This window comes from Myxine glutinosa, chromosome 13, assembly GCF_964187855.1.
Source record: "Myxine glutinosa chromosome 13, kmMyxGlut1.1, whole genome shotgun sequence".
Lineage (NCBI taxonomy): Eukaryota > Metazoa > Chordata > Myxini > Myxiniformes > Myxinidae > Myxine > Myxine glutinosa.
In genome coordinates this window covers 18,017,444-18,039,692 of record NC_136273.1, presented here as the reverse complement: position 1 = coordinate 18,039,692, position 22,249 = coordinate 18,017,444, and the positions used below count along the sequence as shown (strand labels likewise).

General features: G+C 47.6%; 2 protein-coding genes across 2 annotated transcripts in view; both read left to right on the top strand.

Annotated features, from left to right (window-relative positions):
• Positions 1 to 954, top strand: part of LOC144888602 (32 kDa beta-galactoside-binding lectin-like) — a 49,477-nt gene extending 48,523 nt beyond the window's left edge. Inside the window, exon 10 of the mRNA XM_078767144.1 lies at positions 554 to 954. Within this exon, the coding sequence (XP_078623270.1) occupies positions 554 to 712 (159 nt within the window). The 3' untranslated portion in view covers positions 713 to 954. The remainder of the gene's footprint in view (positions 1 to 553) is intronic.
• The window catches only part of LOC144888603 (uncharacterized), a 145,033-nt gene that overhangs the window by 83,451 nt on the left and 39,333 nt on the right, over positions 1 to 22,249 (top strand). The gene's annotated exons all lie outside the window — the stretch shown is intronic.

The window sequence follows — 22,249 nt, the reverse complement described above, 5'->3', positions numbered from 1 at the left end:
ATCTCCACCCAGGTCATACTGTCCTCTTCAACTAAAGTCTCAAACAAGCCCGGCTATGCTGCTGTTCGACTTTAGGTCTTGTTTTTTTTGTTTTTTTAAAACTGAGAGCAGATGTTGGAGAAAAGCTAAAAATCCATGCACGTTTTGATGGTATCCGAGTTCCTCATCTGCCATGCAGGCGAATAGCATCAGACCGACAGAACGTGTATCAGAGTATCCTTTAATGGACACACGGGCTCTTTGTATAAATGTCCACACCGTGATTAAGACACAAGAGTCCATACAAAATAATTTCATAGCCTTACACCGATTCTTATTATGTGGATTGTGTCCCATGACTTTTCATAGGGTATTTGTATGTCACCCAAGTGTGGGCTGATGATAAAAATGGAAGATTCTCTGCTTCAGTGAAGCTCTCTCCACACTCTATCGTTTATCACCCAAAACAACATACGTGTTGTGATATCGAGAATCTCGGACCACAAAGTGTGTCTTTGTTGATATACGGAGAGATCTTGCATTCACGCTTTTGTTGTTTCTGTTTGTCTCACAGCTCAAGTTGGTTTGTGATAACACCGAAATTGTGATCTTTAATAAGGATGAACAATTGGGGAGCTTCTGTCACTGCCTTCCACCGTACAAGATAAACCGTTTGGAAATACGGACCATGCAAATCCACGCCGTAACACTGCTACCGGGCTCCTGCGAATGAGCATGAGTGGTTCATCTCCTTGCTTTATGGCCAACATTTGAATTTTCTTTTTCCTGTCTTCTTTTTACTTGGCTAGTTTTATGAAAACTTGTTTCATTTGCAAAAATATATAAAATTGTAGGTGGTGGGTGTGGGATCTCCCAAGTAACAGATTCCACAATATATAATCATTTAATAAAAGTTGGGGGGAAGAGGTACCTGTGCCTCTTTTACACATAAAAAAAAACTAGAACAACGTGACTGTGTCGTCAATATGCCTCCGCATAGTCCCACAACGGGTAGATGCCATCACTCTGCATATATATGGGTAGGAGATCACTTATGTGAAGTTTCGTGTTGATCGGATAAGGTTCGTCCTTCTATCCAAGATGGCTGCCAAACCACGTGACATATGACATCATCATTTTCAAACTATATGCAACAGTGCTGTTAGATGATATTTGTAAAATTTTTGGCATCGATACTGTGAGCATTGTTTTGTTTTTTTTGGATACTAGCTCGAGGCTCGTGTAAGAGCTAACATTAATCACACAAAAAACAAATGGACACATAAAAAAACATAATAAAGGGAGTGGGAGACAAGATGGGGAGAGAGAGGGAAGCACACAAGTACAACAGTAGAGAACGGACATATTGGGAGATCTGTGGGAGGGAGAGGGCTTGGGGGGAGGAGGCATGGGAAGGGGGGGGGGGGGGTGGGAGAGGTATAAAACACGTGGACACTGCTAGGACTTCAAGGAAAGAAGTCGGTTTTAATTATTTGCTTTTAATCAAAATGGCTGCCACACCACATGACCTATGACGTTACAATTATCATTAAAACATTCTGCATGGGTGTCACTCCTACCCTGAAAGTTTCGTCTCAATCAGACATATAGTTGCTGAGAAAAACGAGGTTTAGCCCGTACGGACGGATGGAAGAAAGGACGGACGTACGGACGGACAACCTGAAAACATAATGCCTCCAGCGACTTTGTCGACGGAGGGCGGAGGCATAAAAATCATTCAATTCACACAGGAATATTTTTTTATCTTTTATGGGTTGAGTTTGTAAGCTACCAGCTTGCTGGATATTTTGTTACTTTGTGCTTCATTTGACTAAGTACTGGTGTCGTAAAATGTTGATTGTGTTAATTTCACAGCCAACATGCATCATGACGAAGGAGATTTGTACCTTGTTAGGGAGTGGCTCCTCATCACAGGGATAGGAGTTGCTAGAAGGGTCTTGTGGGGTTGTGCTTCAACCAGTCTCGGTAGTTTTACTCACCGTCGATTGCAGTGACTGCTGGGGTTAAGGTGGAAATCGTATATCAGTAGTTGCAGCAACATGTTCTTGTGTATTCCTCTTACAAAGTATGGTGTCCCTGGATAAATAAACTCGCAGAAAACATAATAATACATGAGTGACTGAATGCTGTCGTTGTCGGACTTTCTCCTTTAGTTGGGTTCCTTATTTTTGAAAAAGTGGTCAGGTGATTGCTAATTATTAAAAGCGATCTGAAAACCATTTCTAAACCATCTTAAGGCATGGAATCGGAATAGTCATGTTGCCAATGCTGAGTCTCTTGGGAAACCTGGTTTAGGTGCTCATCTATTCAAAATGGCTACCTCACATAAAGGTACAAACGTTGGGCTGTCAAGTGGCCAACAGCTCATAAAAATGGTCAAGGGACACAAACTATTATCTTGTTATGTCAAGTTTGGATTTAGTACCCATTTTCCAAACGGAGTCCAAATCAGATGAAATTCTAATGATTTTTTTCAGCGGATTAAATAATATAACAATATTCTACCATGATGGGAGACAATGTGTGGACGTGTTTATTAAATAACTAAAATTAATTTCATAAACTTCACTTATAACATGGATTAGGTGACCATTCAGGTCCATATTCTTGAATGACACCCAGACACATGTACGTGACATTTCATGCCGTGAGCTGATTGTCAGACTACGTGATTGTTTCAAATAGGAACACTTTGGCATCAATATATGAAGGACTATAACTATACCAACAAATTCTTAGGATAATTCTGAATGAGGATGTGGAAGGAAATAAGTTGTGCACAGACTTTGTGGGAAAAAAACCAAAAAACAAACATGCTGGAGGAGAAATTAGCAGGAACAAGTCAAGTGAATCCACTTGGATTCCGCCCAGGTTGGCACATGGAAATTATGATGTAGCATAATTATCATCTCGGGTCAAGATTTGAAATTATGCCATGGTTTTTGTAAAATTGCTACTAGTATTCACATTATGTACTTTCACCAAAACATACATCATCATAGAAACATACATAGAATTTGGGTCCTCTGGGTCATTTGGGTCCTCTGGGTCATTTGGGTCCTCTGGGTCATTTGGGTCCTCTGGGTCATTTGGGTCCTCTGGGTCATTTGGGTCCTCTGGGTCATTTGGGTCCTCTGGGTCATTTGGGTCCTCTGGGTCATTTGGGTCCTCTGGGTCATTTGGGTCATTTGGGTCCTCTGGGTCATTTGGGTCCTCTGGGTCATTTGGGTCCTCTGGGTCATTTGGGTCCTCTGGGTCATTTGGGTCCTCTGGGTCATTTGGGTCCTCTGGGTCATTTGGGTCCTCTGGGTCATTTGGGTCATTTGGGTCCTCTGGGTCATTTGGGTCCTCTGGGTCATTTGGGTCCTCTGGGTCATTTGGGTCCTCTGGGTCCTCTGGGTCATTTGGGTCCTCTGGGTCATTTGGGTCCTCTGGGTCATTTGGGGCCTCTGGGTCATTTGGGGCCTCTGGGTCATTTGGGGCCTCTGGGTCATTTGGGTCCTCTGGGTCATTTGGGTCCTCTGGGTCATTTGGGTCCTCTGGGTCCTCTGGGTCATTTGGGTCCTCTGGGTCATTTGGGTCCTCTGGGTCATTTGGGTCCTCTGGGTCATTTGGGTCCTCTGGGTCATTTGGGTCCTCTGGGTCATTTGGGTCCTCTGGGTCATTTGGGTCCTCTGGGTCATTTGGGTCCTCTGGGTCATTTGGGTCCTCTGGGTCATTTGGGTCCTCTGGGTCATTTGGGTCCTCTGGGTCATTTGGGTGTTCTGGGTCATTTGGGTCCTCTGGGTCATTTGGGTCCTCTGGGTCATTTGGGTCCTCTGGGTCATTTGGGTCCTCTGGGTCATTTGGGTCCTCTGGGTCATTTGAGTCCTCTGGGTCATTTGGGTCCTCTGGGTCATTTGGGTCCTCTGGGTCATTTGGGTCCTCTGGGTCATTTGGGTCCTCTGGGTCATTTGGGTCATTTGGGTCCTCTGGTTCATTTGGGTCCTCTGGGTCATTTGGGTCCTCTGGGTCATTTGGGTCCTCTGGGTCATTTGGGTCCTCTGGGTCATTTGGGTCCTATATTCCTATCCTATAACATATTGTTACAGACACGACTTTGATGTTAAGGTGGGCCGAGCGGAATGGCCGTCGTGTCCGCACAAATTACCCGATTATACTCGACGTTGACGAAGTCGCGTTACGCTGGCTCAATAAGAAAAAGAAGACACCCGGCTGGGTTATAATGACAGACACCAATGTTTCCATTCTCAATTATATTCGTACGGAAAAGGTTAGATTACAGGGGCTAGAGGTAAAGCACAGAAAAGATGGGCACTTAGACACAGGCTTATCTTAACCCCGGACAGACGACAGGTAAACGGGACAACGGCTGACTCACACGGGGTTTGATGGCTAGGAAAGGCAGATAGCGATGGCTCAAGGTGCACTCTTGGCTCAAAGCAGGGTACAGTCCGGTCCAAAGATGCGGGGAGGTCACAGCGCTCGGAGGGGACGTTCTTTCTCAGGCGGGCCTTTCTCTCTCAGCGATCGCAGGCAACGTTCTTTCTCAGGCGGGGCGCATCTGACTCAGCGCTCGCAGGTACCTCTTTCTCCAGCTGGGGGCGAATCTCTTGTCACATCCGGCTAAGTCGCCACGTATATCCGGCGGGGAGTGACACGCCCTCGGCTCGCTAGCGCCGCCCCAGATGGAATCGGTCCGCCCTTCTGATTGGGTGCGGGGGGTTACCAGGCTCCGCCCTTGAGGAGGAGCTGACAGCCAGCCCCTCCGTGGTAACCCCGTGGAGCGCGTGGTCAATGGCGCTAATCGAGCCGGTGTGAGGACGCATCCTCCCCCGCGCCGCCCCCATCCCCTCCGTTGCTGCAGCCATAGTTGGTTGGGGAAGAAGATGGAAGGAGGTATGGAAAAGGTCCTAAACTCACTACTGATGCCATATAATCACATTCTGGTGCAACGAAGAGTCATAATTAATGGAAACGAGGCCTTAACTGACATAGACTAAGAATAACTAGCAAGATGTCCGAAAGTTGTCTACGTGTGGTGCGGTGGACCTGGGCACGACATTTAATGGGGGAATAAGGGGAAGGTCGGCTCTACTGATTGTTGTTTACAGACAATGGGACTAGGGAATGGGGGATTGGGGATAGTTGGGGAGTATTGGGGAAAATAGGGGAATATTTACAAGCGGATATGGAGGCCAAATTCCATATTCGCAACATTGCACCCTTCTCTACCCTCGGGGCGTCCCGACCCGATAAATTTTTACCTACTTTAGTGTGGCACGCAATGTAGTTCCCTCTACTATTAACTCTACCCTGAGTGCGACAGTTTTACAGATATTCACAAATGAGTAAATATGTCCCCCTGCGACGTTGCACCCTTCTCCTCACAGAAACACACCCACAGGATAACCGAATCCGGAAAGAATTCTCAAACTACACATACAGCCGGTAGGGAGCATTATTTACAAGACTACGCTGCTATTTACACTACGATCCAGGACCTGTTTTTGGAGGAACACATGCAGATGTTATGCATAGAGAGAGCGCGCTTGCCAACATCGATACACCAACCCACGAGTGCTCTGTGGCCGACGGCCTTTAATAACGTGCAGAGCACCCCGTCCCAGCATCAAAAGCACCACCCCACCACCAATCGGTGCAGTCACCATTGTTCATTGGAATAAAAATAAATTCGACAACCCCTAACCCTGCAGGTGTCTCTTGCTCTTCTTGTGGTGCACTTGGTGTTAACTAAAAGTGGTTCACCTGTATGGCATAGGTGCCACGTTGACCCATAGGTCCATCCCCGGGTGGTGCTTGGCCGCAAACGAACTGCGGTCCATTGTGGGTGGCCACAAACATTGCGGTCCATATGGTGTATCGATCCCGGCAGCAAACAGCGAAAGTGCAGGCCCACAACTGCGCAGCCAGCACCTCTCTCTCCTCTCTCTCTACCCCAAAGCCAGATCCTCGGAGGCGGGAGACAAAAGAAGCAGACAAGTGAGTAAGGTGGTAAGGGCGCAAAAGTGCACGCAATATAAGGTAATGCACACTGGGGGCACATGGGAACCAGGTGAGACAGGTACGTTCCTATCGTACGCCCCCCCCCCCACCAGGTAACCTACATGGCCCCTCCCTTACCCCTTACTGTATCCACAAAACACAACACTACCCATAAACATCTACTTTACAAATCAACAAACATCCCTACTGTCTTCCCCGTTCCTCCCATAAACCAAATTCGTCTTCTCTCCCTCCTAACCAATCAAATTTGCCATTTTCAACTCTCATCAAAATTTGCCATCTCCAACTGCACATCAAAATTTGCCATTACCAATTCATCATCAGTCCCTCCTAGGGAGGGAGAGATGGAATCACCCCAATGTCTCATCCACGTCGTGATGCGTCTCACAAATCCACAGCAATCTCATTTCCTGCAACAAAACAAAGAAAACACAGGTGTGGAGTCATCATCATCACCACAGGTAAGTGGCTGCGTATGGTGCGACAGGTTCATCAATCCTAACTATTTCCTAAATGACTTTAACAACTTTACACTACCCGGGGTCTTTCTCCGGCCAAACCATTGGCCCTCTTACACTATGGGTTCTAAAAACCAATTCCCATTGGCCAAACTGTGGTGCTTTTCAATTTGGGGTCTCACTCCCCCGATTCATCTCCCGGTGCCCTCGCACAATTTCTGGGCTGTGGCGTGTACCTCTCCCAGCGGGTCTACCCACCTGCACACCTCCACCACTGTAGTTGCCTCCGAGCTTACCTGCTCCTTGCCCTAACCTAACTACCTGGGGAAGGCCCTCTGGCACTCTCCCCACTCGGTGCCCTCTCTGGCACTGGGCTACCCGGGTCCATCCTCCGGATCCTCGGGCCCCATCCACAACTCTCCCGGCTCCCAGAGCCCACCTGCGGCCTCACCTGGCCGACATCCTCACAGTGGTGGAGTGCCCAACCAACTACACACACTAACAGGCTACACGCCCAGCCATTTCCACAACACTAATGCACCCATCCACAACACCATTCTGTCGCCGCACCACAGATGCCAATATCCAATCACAATTTACCTGTACCCTCTACCTAACACTTACACTACCCACCCCGGGTACCCGTGAAAGGGGTCCACTCTTCCCCATCCACACCTTCGCACCATGCACACCACTCCGTACCACTTACTCCAACTCTCTCCACACACCTGTACCTGCACACCTGTGCTCTCACACCTGGTGCCACCTGCACCCTTCTCTCCCCAAGCGCATTCGCGCTGATCCACACACTCACTACTCACACACTGCTCCACACACCTGTCCAGTTGCACACCTGTGCAATCACACCTGTTCCATCCTCACACACACACGGCATCATCTCATCTAACTACTCCCTTCTGAAACTTGCGCTTCCCAGTCGTCCCTTTAAACTATTGCGCTCCCTCGTCATTATCATCCATACTAATCTACCTGCGTCCCCACTACAGGTATCAGTCACTAACTAATCTTAACGTTACCTAATGTCATCTTCGCTAGATCCCTACCAATATAACCTAACCCACTCGGGCTAGTTTTCACTGCCATACACCCCATAATCTATTGCTCCTTTGCCCCCACACATGGGAAGGATGGTGGATTTGCCATCCCACCACATCGGGGGTCTCTCACTACCAATTTTGCACATCAAATTTCAACAAATTAAAAATTTGCCAATCACTGCCCATCATCTGCCAATCACTACTGCCAATCCCTTGCCAATCATCAAATTTTGTTTTTCTCTAATTTTGGGTCCAAAACACTAACCTCATCACCCAGTCGACTCACTAATACCTCTCGGTGCGCCAATCCCTGTCCAAAGCCCGGCTTCGTAAAGCCAAGCAATGGATGCTGGTTGTTTTGTGCCAGCGGCTGGATGCGTCCGGCATTCGGGGCAGGGACGGGGGCTTACCCGGGCCGAGATCCCACGCATCACCTCGGCGTGGAGCCATCCAATGTCCCGATCTCGACCTGCCGGCACGTCTCAACACAACGTGGTCGCCATGACGACCCTTCCTATCGGGCCGCCCGCTCCGCCTAGTGGAGCACGGACGTTCAAAGCGAGGCCCAGCACGGATCGCGCACGGCGGTCCTTTCGAACCCGCCGTGGCTCGGATCCCCGCTGGTTCTCGCGGCACGCGAAACCCGGCACGCACCGAGGGCCCGCTTCGGCTAAAAGTCGACCTAACCTTTAACCCGGTCACCGTCGATGCTTCACCTGCTTGCTTACACCCCGCAGCCCGTTCCTTGCTCACACCTCCAGCCGTTTCCATGCTCCTTGTACCGTTCCTTACACACCCAGGCACACCCATTCCACTCACAGCCTTGGTCACACACCTGACCACCGAACACTTTGGCACACATTCGTTGCTCGCACACCTCACCAATACACCGCTTCGCGCCCCCTCCTCGGTCACCTCCTCTGTGACAATCACAGGTGTGCCCTCATTCGCACACCCAACCACGTGCCTCACCACCAACTCCAGCGTGCATTCCCACTCACGCTCTACCATTCCAGGTGTGCATCCTTCCATCCCAGGTGTACATCCTCGCTCACCTGTCACAACCAACTCACTCTCCTTGTCACTCTCACCACTCTCACCTCCACTCGTGACAACGCACTCACCCTTACTCTTGACAGCACACTCTTTCCTCATGCACCTGTCCGTCACACACCTTTCTCGCGCACACTCTCCCGTTACACCCTCTGTAACACTCACCACAGGTGGACACTCTTCCTTACTTCTGACAGCGCACTCTTTCCTCATGCACCTGTCCGTCACACACCTTTCTCGCGCACACTCTCCCGTTACACCCTCTGTAACACTCACCACAGGTGGACACTCTTCCTTACTTCTGACAGCGCACTCTTTCCTCATGCACCTGTCCGTCACACACCTTTCTCGCGCACACTCTCCCGTTACACCCTCCGTAACACTCACCACAGGTGGACACTCTTCCTTACTTCTGACAGCGCACTCTTTCCTCATGCACCTGTCCGTCACACACCTTTCTCGCGCACACTCTCCCGTTACACCCTCTGTAACACTCACCACAGGTGTGCATTCTTCCTTGCCTTTGACAGCGCACTCTTTCCCCATGCACCTGTCTGTCACACACCTTTCTCGCGCACACTCCTGCACACACTCTCCCGTCACACCCTCTGTAACACTCACCACACCGCGCTTCCATGTGCTCCCTCGCACACACGCTACGACCGACTCACTCTCGCCAGCACACTCACTCCTCGGCGTGCACTTTTTCCTCACACACCCCAGAGTCGGACTTTCTCGCACACCTCCTCTTTCGCACACCAGCTCTGTCGCACACTTCACCAATGGCCTCTCACGAACACCCGGGTCCATCTCGACCCCCAAGCTTATTAAATCCCCTGGCGCATCATACGCACGACCATATTGGTCACCACTTACACCGGGTCCTCTTCCTCTTCGCTTCTCCTCCATCACCTGCGAATCCCTCATCCGGTTAATGAGCACATCATCACGATCCGAACACAGACTTTGGACCAATTCTTTTATCTCCTCTTTTATTTCTTTCTTATCCCCTCTCCGTCGCTTCTTAATTTCGCTCATCCCTTCTTCCACTTCTTCTAGTTTCTGCTTCACCTCTTTCATTCCCCGGTACGTCTCCTCAAGCTCATCCTCTAAGGCTACCTTGACCGTTTCCAGGTGCGTCCTCACCTGCCGGTCCGTCGTCTCCATTACCTCTATCACCTCGTCCAACCTCGTTGTCAGTCCCTCACGTACCATCTGACATTCCCTCTTCGTCGCTACCAAGTCATCTTTTAGTTCTTTCTGTGTCGCCTTTAAACCTCCTAATACCGCAGTGTTCCTTTGAACCTGCTCCACTAACTCCGTCTGTCCCACTGTCAGTTGTTCTACTCCCAGCGTCAACTCCTCTATACCCCCTTGCAATTTTACAGTCCCCTTTCTCACCTCCTTCTCCATGCGCTCCTTACAGTGCCTCACCTCCTCGCGCACTCCTCCGACCTCCTCACTCACTCCTCTTCTGATCTCCTCTCCCATCACTTGCATCTCCTGCCCAGATGCCACCCTCATCTGCTCCATTTCCTCCCTGTGAGCATCCAGTTTGGCTTCTACCCCCATTCTGACCCCCTCTATCTGCTGCTCCATTTGTTTAACTTCCCTTTCCGCTTGGTCCCTCATGTCCCTCAATTTGCCTTCCATACTGTTTTCTAACCCCTCTAACCCTTTTTGCATCCCTTCCATTTGATTCTCTTGAGCGGCCATTCTGTTTTCTACCCCCGTTAACCCCTTTTTCACCTCTTTTATCCCGTTGTCTAACCCTTCAAAATTATTGTCGAACTTCCCAAATTTCTTGTCTAACTCCTCACCGGTACCCCTCGCTTCGTCCCTCATTACCCCCATTTGGTTTCCCATTACCCCCAATCGCTCACTCTGAGCCTTCATTTGCTCCCTCATTCTGCTTTCCATTTCTTTGCTATTCTGGGCCATAAAGGCCTTCATTTGTATGAAAAACGAGTTCAAATCCACCGGCGGCGCTGCCACGGTCGCGGTGATCAGCGAGGCGCCATTTTGCGCTCCCGCAATGTCGGGCACAACGACGCTATTTTGTGCGTCTGCTACCCTCGCTGCTTCGCTCTCCTCCTGTCCCTCATGTCCCTCAATTTGGTCCTGGACCGACCCTGCTTCACTCTCCCCTACCGGACCCCAGCCGTCTTGATCCGCCATAGCGCGACTTTCCAAATTCGAGTTTCGTAACACAAATCCAAATTTTGCTGTTATAATTTCGTCGAGCGCAGTAACCGCGGGACCGCGCTCCGGATCGATTTTGTCGAGCGCAGTACGCGCTCCGAATCGATTTTCCCTCCCAAAATTTGGGCCTAACTAATTTAGTCCCGGGTCCGAATCTCACTCCTCGACACCAATTGTTACCGTACTAACACAATTGGTGTCCAAAATTTGGGCTAAATAAATTTAGTCCCAGGTTCGAATCCAACTCCTGACAACCAATTGTTACAGACACGACTTTGATGTTAAGGTGGGCCGAGCGGAATGGCCGTCGTGTCCGCACAAATTACCCGATTATACTCGACGTTGACGAAGTCGCGTTACGCTGGCTCAATAAGAAAAAGAAGACACCCGGCTGGGTTATAATGACAGACACCAATGTTTCGATTCTCAATTATATTCGTACGGAAAAGGTTAGATTACAGGGGCTAGAGGTAAAGCACAGAAAAGATGGGCACTTAGACACAGGCTTATCTTAACCCCGGACAGACGACAGGTAAACGGGACAACGGCTGACTCACACGGGGTTTGATGGCTAGGAAAGGCAGATAGCGATGGCTCAAGGTGCACTCTTGGCTCAAAGCAGGGTACAGTCCGGTCCAAAGATGCGGGGAGGTCACAGCGCTCGGAGGGGACGTTCTTTCTCAGGCGGGCCTTTCTCTCTCAGCGATCGCAGGCAACGTTCTTTCTCAGGCGGGGCGCATCTGACTCAGCGCTCGCAGGTACCTCTTTCTCCAGCTGGGGGCGAATCTCTTGTCACATCCGGCTAAGTCGCCACGTATATCCGGCGGGGAGTGACACGCCCTCGGCTCGCTAGCGCCGCCCCAGATGGAATCGGTCCGCCCTTCTGATTGGGTGCGGGGGGTTACCAGGCTCCGCCCTTGAGGAGGAGCTGACAGCCAGCCCCTCCGTGGTAACCCCGTGGAGCGCGTGGTCAATGGCGCTAATCGAGCCGGTGTGAGGACGCATCCTCCCCCGCGCCGCCGCGCCGCCCCCATCCCCTCCGTTGCTGCAGCCATAGTTGGTTGGGGAAGAAGATGGAAGGAGGTATGGAAAAGGTCCTAAACTCACTACTGATGCCATATAATCACATTCTGGTGCAACGAAGAGTCATAATTAATTAATGGAAACGAGGCCTTAACTGACATAGACTAAGAATAACTAGCAAGATGTCCGAAAGTTGTCTACGTGTGGTGCGGTGGACCTGGGCACGACATTTAATGGGGGAATAAGGGGAAGGTCGGCTCTACTGATTGTTGTTTACAGACAATGGGACTAGGGAATGGGGGATTGGGGATAGTTGGGGAGTATTGGGGAAAATAGGGGAATATTTACAAGCGGATATGGAGGCCAAATTTCATATTCGCAACAATATATATCCTATAACCTATCCTATATATATCCTATATCATATAACATATATCCTATATATCCTATAACATAACATATAACAAATATATCCTATATTATGTACTAGCGAGCGGCCGCGTACCAGCCAAAGGGGTAGCCCATGGTTAGCCTAAATATAGATTTGATGACGTCATGTTTACACATCTGAGCGACAGAAACTGGCTACACATCTGAGCGACAGAAACGGAGCTTCACTTTTGGAGAGACAGAAATTCCCAGGCAAACGCTATAACGCACCAGGTTTACAACCTGTGCGTTAATAACTTGCCATATTTTGCCAAACCTAATCCCAAAGCCAAAAATACAGCGGCAAATCAGTCGAAGCTACCTGAAGCAGGAAATAGATTTACGTGCTGATATGTGATTGTTTTGTGGTGCTCTCACGAAATAGATGAAGAGGAGTGAATATGCTAAACAGCTTCAAAATCTGTCACAGGACACATTCCAGAAGATGCCAAGCAGCCAGTGTACAAGTGACAGAGAAGCAGATGATGACTGGAGCATGGATTATTAACGCACAGGTTGTAAACCTGGTGCGTTATAGCGTTTGCCTGGGAATTTCTGTCTCTCCAAAAGTGAAGCTCCAACAGTGTAGACGTTTCTGTCGCTCAGATGTGTAAACATGACGTCATCAAATCTATATTTAGGCTAACCATGGGCTACCCCTTTGACTGGTACGCGGCCGCTCGCTAGTACATAATATAGGATATATTTGTTATATGTTATGTTATAGGATATATAGGATATATGTTATATGATATAGGATATATATAGGATAGGTTATAGGATATATATGTTATAGGATAGGAATATAGGACCCAAATGACCCAGAGGACCCAAATGACCCAGAGGACCCAAATGACCCAGAGGACCCAAATGACCCAAATGACCCAAATGACCCAGAGGACCCAAATGACCCAGAGGACCCAAATGACCCAGAGGACCCAAATGACCCAGAGGACCCAAATGACCCAGAGGACCCAAATGACCCAAATGACCCAGAGGACCCAAATGACCCAGAGGACCCAAATGACCCAGAGGACCCAAATGACCCAGAGGACCCAAATGACCCAAATGACCCAGAGGACCCAGAGGACCCAAATGACCCAGAGGACCCAAATGACCCAGAGGACCCAAATGACCCAAATGACCCAGAGGACCCAGAGGACCCAAATGACCCAAATGACCCAGAGGACCCAAATGACCCAAATGACCCAGAGGACCCAAATGACCCAAATGACCCAGAGGACCCAAATGACCCAGAGGACCCAAATGACCCAGAGGACCCAAATGACCCAGAGGACCCAAATGACCCAGAGGACCCAAATGACCCAAATGACCCAGAGGACCCAAATGACCCAGAATTTCTGTCTCTCCAAAAGTGAAGCTCCAACAGTGTAGACGTTTCTGTCGCTCAGATGTGTAGACAGTTTCTGTCGCTCAGATGTGTAAACATGACGTCATCAAATCTATATTTAGGCTAACCATGGGCTACCCCTTTGGCTGGTACGCCTCGCTAGTACATAATATAGGATATATTTGTTATATGTTATGTTATAGGATATATAGGATATATGTTATATGATATAGGATATATATAGGATAGGTTATAGGATATATATGTTATAGGATAGGAATATAGGACCCAAATGACCCAGAGGACCCAAATGACCCAGAGGACCCAAATGACCCAGAGGACCCAAATGACCCAGAGGACCCAAATGACCCAAATGACCCAGAGGACCCAAATGACCCAGAGGACCCAAATGACCCAAATGACCCAGAGGACCCAAATGACCCAGAGGACCCAAATGACCCAGAGGACCCAAATGACCCAAATGACCCAGAGGACCCAAATGACCCAGAGGACCCAAATGACCCAGAGGACCCAAATGACCCAGAGGACCCAAATGACCCAGAGGACCCAAATGACCCAGAGGACCCAAATGACCCAGAGGACCCAAATGACCCAAATGACCCAGAGGACCCAAATGACCCAGAATTTCTGTCTCTCCAAAAGTGAAGCTCCAACATTGTAGACGTTTCTGTCGCTCAGATGTGTAGACAGTTTCTGTCGCTCAGATGTGTAAACATGACGTCATCAAATCTATATTTAGGCTAACCATGGGCTACCCCTTTGGCTGGTACGCGGCCGCTCGCTAGTACATAATATAGGATATATTTGTTATATGTTATGTTTGTTATAGGATATATAGGATATATGTTATATGATATAGGATATATATAGGATAGGTTATAGGATATATATGTTATAGGATAGGAATATAGGACCCAAATGACCCAGAGGACCCAAATGACCCAGAGGACCCAAATGACCCAGAGGACCCAAATGACCCAGAGGACCCAAATGACCCAGAGGACCCAAATGACCCAGAGGACCCAAATGACCCAGAGGACCCAAATGACCCAGAGGACCCAAATGACCCAGAGGACCCAAATGACCCAAATGACCCAGAGGACCCAAATGACCCAGAGGACCCAAATGACCCAGAGGACCCAAATGACCCAGAGGACCCAAATGACCCAAATGACCCAGAGGACCCAAATGACCCAGAGGACCCAAATGACCCAGAGGACCCAAATGACCCAAATGACCCAGAGGACCCAAATGACCCAGAGGACCCAAATGACCCAGAGGACCCAAATGACCCAGAGGACCCAAATGACCCAGATGACCCAAATGACCCAGAGGACCCAAATGACCCAGAATTTCTGTCTCTCCAAAAGTGAAGCTCCAACAGTGTAGACGTTTCTGTCGCTCAGATGTGTAGACAGTTTCTGTCGCTCAGATGTGTAAACATGACGTCATCAAATCTATATTTAGGCTAACCATGGGCTACCCCTTTGGCTGGTACGTGGCCGCTCGCTAGTACATAATATAGGATATATTTGTTATATGTTATGTTATAGGATATATAGGATATATGTTATATGATATAGGATATATATAGGATAGGTTATAGGATATATATGTTATAGGATAGGAATATAGGACCCAAATGACCCAAATGACCCAGAGGACCCAAATGACCCAGAGGACCCAAATGACCCAGAGGACCCAAATGACCCAAATGACCCAGAGGACCCAAATGACCCAAATGACCCAAATGACCCAGAGGACCCAAATGACCCAGAGGACCCAAATGACCCGCATGCTGTTAAATTATACAGATTTGCTTTTCATAATATAATGATTTTACAAATTATAATTCAGAATGCATTGAACTGACTTAATACAAAAAGAAATGTTTTGCCGTACCTACCCTATATTTGTCTGAGAATCCATTGGATACAAAACAGGATCTTTTGTTGGCCTAATAGACTAAATTGGGAAATACACGTTATTTTCTTTTTTTCTTTCGTTCTGCAAACTATTTCTTGGGGAAGTATATTTTGTGCAATGCTCTAATATTGCCCAATCCTGTTTCAGAGGCACACATCCTGCTCTTCAGGAGGAAAATCACCAAGGCATCATAAACGCATCCACTGTAACACATACTGGATTATTCACTAGGTGCTGGACACTACGAATGCCAAATACACAGGACTTCTGTAGACAGTCCTACTTTGGTGTTGTTGAAATGGACCAAGTCAAGGACTGAGAATCTGGGTACTTATACCGTGCCAATATACTGCTAAGTTGGTGCAACACATCCTGCAGTATCCTGCTGGACACTACGAATGCCAAAGAAACAGTACTTCTCTAGACAGTCTTATTTTAGTGTACTAGCTGCTGGACACTACGAATGCCAAACACACAGTACTTCTCTAGACAGTTCTAATTTGATCTACTGGAGTATTGACTAGGTGCTGGACACTACAAATGGCAAACATGTATGACTCACTGCATTAAGACAGCTTTTTGTTAGCAGCTGTGGCAGGACTCACTACATTAAGACAGCTTTTTGTTAACAGCTGTGGCACGCTTGATGGCGCAACGTGTCTCTTTGAGTGCTTTTCCTACATTTACAATCATAGCACTGTCATCTTTCTTCGCCAGTAGGTTTTTTCACTCAAAGGCTTAATGGTTAACAATATAATATTGTAATAAACACCCAGAGCAGAAAATATGATTTTGTAATATGTCATTTATATTCTTACAAATGTCATTTTTTGTACAAATGCCATTTTTTGACATTTAATAAATTTTTAAGATTACAAAACTATTTGTTTTGTATTTATGGATGTTTAAATCAAAAGAAAAGTACATAATGTGAATACTAGTAGCAATTTTACAAAAACCATGGCATAATTTCAAATCTTGACCCGAGATGATAATTATGCTACATCATAATTTCCATGTGCCAACCTGGGCGGAATCCAAGTGGATTCACTTGTTTTTCCACATCACTTGACTCTTTAGAAACCGGGACAGGTGAAGATTGCAGGGAAGATTTTGTTTTAGTATACATAGTCGAGGCTCGTGGAAGAGCTAACACATTGAATGAATCAGGAGGTAACAGACAAAAACAGGACGCAAAGCACGCATGCATCGGGTGGACAAGTTGGACACAGAGGACACATAGGGTGGGCAAGTTGGATACAGAAGCGAGCCCCAGGAATTAGGACGAAGCTGATACAATGCTGATTACACATACGCTATCCGCTTTGCGGATCACATATCGTCTCAAGATCACAATTCACATTTGTAGCCCAGATACCGATGTACTAATCCTGCCGTTCACTCCATCCCATCTCTTCTTGTACATATTTTTACGGCATAGCCCATCAGGCAAAGCCGTCTAGAACAGTGTTTGTCCCTCTGTATGTATGTATGTATGTATGTATGTCCCCTCAAACATATACCAATCAGAGCTTAGGATCTGGTCACATGACAGGGTGATGTGATTACGTCTGATGTCATTACGGCAGTACAGCGGCTGACTCTCCACACTCCGCCATTTTGATTTATATGCCGTTCATGCCAAACATATTGTCGAACCTGTCATATATCACAATCGCCATGCTCTACCTTGACGTTTTTCATTCAGTGTGAAACACAAACAAATGATTGTTAAAATGACCATGAAATATCTAAAGCATCGGTGTTACGTCTCTTCCAACAAAACGGTATAGGCCTTAGGCTTCATGCCTCATCTTCGGACCACTTCGGACAAATTAAGCCCAGGTTTGTTAATACCTTAGTGTATCGTTTTAGTCATACCATTTTCGTAATAATAATAATAATAATAATAATAATAATAATAATATAGTAAAAAATAACCATAACACTTTAATCCCAATGTGATGAATACGAAGTTAATGGATTGAAGCGGTGTATGGTTCATGAATCAACGATAAGCGGTGTTCGGCACGAATATTAACAATCACAGAAGTAAGGAATTCGCCTCGGTTTTTTTAATGGTAATATCATTTTCGAAATATAACGTTCCTGAGTAAAGCATTTGTATTTATTCCACCGTTTTGAATTTGTATGGCATTACTGGATTGGCATACACTTGCATACTGTGTGTCGGTGAGTGGGGGTGTAAATTTGCTTCAGCATTCGGATGATAACTCACATTAGACTGCTTAAATGGGGCGATCCGCACACAGGAAACGTATTGACCTCCTGAGTGTGTCAATTAGGACCTCCGGAGCAATAGGCTGTACCCCGAGTCCTTTACCCAAGGGCCAGGTCATAACAAGGTGAATGAACTAAAATATATATATATATCAGAAATTATAGAGCAGTGTTCTGATAGTCATTATCAGAAGGTTTTAGACTCTCAAATATCAGAGGGTTCACCAACTGATACTACAGTAAATAGATCATCCCCATCTACATCATCTGGAATATCTTGTGAGAGACTGAAATTTCCTGAGACTCCCCACGCTTGCTTACAGAAGGCAGAGGGCTGAAGTACTTCAGATATTTAATATCATCAAAGGAATTGATCATATTGAGGCCCAGATATTTTCCAGAGGGATGAAGGCTCACGAACTAGAGGACATGCTCAGAAAATGAGGAAACAGCAGTGCAGAACCAATACAAAACAAAATGCTTTTTCAATAAGAACCATTAACAGCTGGAACAGACTGTTCAGAGAAGCTGTTCAGGCCAGTGCAGTCAACTAGTTGAAATCAGCCGTGGAAAGACAATGGAAGGACCACCCCCTGAAGTATACGCCATACCAACAAAGGACTGATGTAACGAGGGACAAATAAGCAACACTTCAAGTCTCTACATCCAAGTAAATCCAAGTAAGTAAGAAACTGTGTGCGTGAATTAATTATGGTTTTCAACAGAGGTTGAGTACCAGAGATGTGTTTTCACTCCAATGCGCATGTGCAGTATCCTTTCGCACCTGTTTGAACGAGAGCAGCCATTGTTTAAATCTGTGTGTACGCAATTTTAATTGCATATATCTTTATAAACTGAGCTGTGATGATGAGCTGATTGAGCTGTTAAACCCCACGTCATGCATACGTCATTCGCCAAGCACACCTCGTATTAAGAAGCAGCAATAGAGTGTAACCTTAGCGGTGCAGTTTGACGCGGTGAAGGAACAACACAAATTGGACGTGTACATGGAGTCTCTGCATCTGCTGTGCATTCAATTGTTAAAAGTTCTCCGAAAATGAGTGAGTTGGACAAGTGACCATGATGGGCCATGACCTACTCATGGTCACATATCTTTTCTGCATATCTCGTGGGATTGTTAGTTGCACAGGTGACAATGACAGGTGAAAATGGGGTTTGAAGGCTTGACATGAGGATGGGTTTGGCATTCTCTCAAACAGGGCTGAAACCCATGTCATTATAAAAGGTCTTTGCCCATGGTAATTATTTACTTTTATATGCATCAAGAAGAAGATACAGCAATTGGTTTCAGGTTGTTTATTGTCACATTTCTTTTCCACATATCTTGCGGGATTGTGAGTTGGACAGTTGACCGTGACGAGTGGGGAGGGGGCCCCGAGTCGTGCTCACGCCAGCACTCAAAAAACGTTGCACAAAAGCACATGAGTGAGGAATAGAAGGAAAAAGGGCATTGTAGAAAAGGGGTTTCCGGAGGAACCTTTCACTGTTGTATGTCCCCATTTGCCGAGTTGCTGAAATGAACCGCCAGACGTGCAAGACATCTTGGTAAAAGTCAGGGAGCAGCGAAGCATCGACATGTTGCAGCTCCATGAAAAAGAGTTCACAATTGTAGCCGAGCATGCCGGATTGTTTTAACATACAGTTTGCAGTAGATTTCCAGGGCAAGGCCTCCAGAAATATAAAACGACGAGCTGTGGAGACTCGGAAGGCCATCACCCGACAAAGAATGTCCACAAGTCCATGACCCCCTTCCGCCAGTGGAGGGCAAATAGTCTCTGGCTGTAGCCAGTGTTTGCCATCCCAAAATAAGTCAAGTAAGCATTTTTGGATTGACGACACCAACGTTGCAGGTGGCTGCAATGCAATCATTTTATGCCATAAGAGAGGGGCCACCAGGACCAGGGCACGACCTCGAAAAGACAAGGTCGACAAAATTCCTCTCCATCTGTTTAATTTATTGCTAATTTTGTGGAGCAAACCATCCCAATTCCTTTTGACAACACCAGGGGGTTTTTTTTTTTTGTATACAAGATCGAGGCTCGTGAAAGAGCTAACATTAATCACACAAAAAGTCAAACCGACACACAAAACACAAAAAAACAAGGGGAGCGGCAGACAAGATGGTGAGAGAGGGGGAAGGACACAAACACAACATTTGAGAGCAGGGACATCGGGAGAAATGTGGGAGGTGGAGGGCTTGGGGGGAGGTGGGAGAGGTATAAAACATACGAACACTGCAAGGGCTCTGGGGTGAATTAGCGGGGGTAGAAAATATTGTCGCGTAACCGTGATTAACACCACAGAGTACGGATGACCGATTTGCGAGACTTTAACTCCCGAGGCGAACACTCAATGGCGGACTCACGTTCAACACCAACGCGCGAAATGGCGGGACGCAGCGAAGGCTCCGCAGCCTTATCTATTAAAATGAAACACCCAGGAAACTGCGTTCAAATATGTACAGAAAATAATATAAGGATTTATTATTAAAAGTAAAGCCAGTGAAAAAGCACGCGCCGGTAATACTAATAACTAAATCGGGACGTCCCCACACGACTGATATCAAACACAAACGAGGGAGATTAATACGAAAATAACAAGTCACGTCGTGTACAGTGTACGCGGATTCGGGCTTATCTGTCTTTGTCGTCCTTGTGGCTGCCGTCCAACACCGCTCCTTTCGGCCCGATCGCACACCTCGCTCCAAGTTCCACGGCCCTCTGCCTCCGCCTCCAAGCGCCACCAGGCCTCGTCGGTCCAACGCAGGGCTGCACGAAGCAACCAAAAACCAAGTGCCAACTGCCAACTGCTGAGTGCCGAGTGCCAACTGCCAACTGCAACGAGCTGTGGTCACGAACTGTAGAAAATGGCACGAACCGTCAACTGCCACGAGCTCTCACTTCTCTCAACTGCCACTCCGGTACCGAACTGGGACGCTCTACTCAACCGTTCAACGAACTGGGACGACTCGAGATCAGATCGCAACTGGCGAAAATGGCGTCCGACCGTCGCATATATCTCTCCCCGATGACGTCACATTCGCGCACTCCTCAGCCAATCATATGGTCCCAGCTCGCCGGTCACGCCCTCTACGGCATGCGACTCCTAACATCTCCCCCGTTACGCGACCCTGCGGTCCTGGCATAACACGTGCCGGCCCGGTTTGTAGGCCTTGGGAGGTGTACACGGTGGCGGCCAATTGTGGTGGTGTTTTTGGCCTGGTTTCCTGTCAATTTAATACGAAGTCCTTGTCAGGGAAAGGGGATTATTTAATGTTGCGCTAAGGACCTAACTAATGTTTATGTGGTTTGCAGTGCCATAAAGGACAAAGGTTTGATTACTAGGTGAGACTCACAGGGCGTTACCATTAATCCCTCACTATTTAACACTCGAATCTCCAGGTAGATCCACACTCATACATCTTACCCCGACAACCGCCTAAACATCAAGAACTTATTACATGTAGAGTCCCTGTCACGACAGCCGAATACCTACCTATTCAGATCTACCTAGCTCTAGATGTTGCATTACCAAATTCATAACACAGCCCCCCCCCTGGAACCGTAGCTCCTGCAAGGTTCACCGCAGGGCTACCATTCCAGCCTTAACACTTACTGTCACACACTTAATTAACCTACGAAATAAATCAGGAAGGGCTGTGGGAAGTGAGTCGGACTACCTACCTACACTTCCTTAACATGCTGAACCCCTTAACCATCATGCAAGTATGTACATCTTCTTCCTTGTTCCTGTGGAGGGGGGAACAAACAACACACCAAAACTCCTACCTTATCCACAAACTTAACCATCTTACCAAAAACTCAAAACTCTAACCTTTGTACATACCCCGGTCTACAGACCGCGTCCCCCGGTGGATGCCACAAGACTCAACCTTACCTGCGGGGCCATCCCCAATGCATCCCACTAAATTTTCACGGGCCCTGTCCAGATGTTACAGGTGAGTGACACGGCTCGGTGGATTTCGCCCACATTCATGCAACACAGACCCCTTAACCACTCATTCTCATTCCATAGGTCATCAAGGCATTTCAAAACTCAACAAAGCACTTATTCCCAGTACACCCCCTGCAGGACCATGGCATTGATGTCATTCACGTGTGTGTGCATTCCTCAACTAGGCAGCGGGGAGGTACCGCACAAAAGATGGTGGGGGCGCATCAGGCTGTGGTGCCCGCAGTCCCAAAAACAAGTCAACCGACTTACAAATTCATTGCCCCCCCCCCCTTTACCTCTTGGCCCCATGACAGCCCAACAGCCCCTTTCCGCCGTTACCTCGCCGGTGAGGGTCTCCACACACACCAGGCTCCTTTGCCTCCTGCTTTCACGCAGCAACACGGGTCACCGGGGGACTTCCTCACCCCGCGGCGCCCAACCAGACCCTCCACCGACGAGCTCCAATTTCCAGTTACCACCGGCTG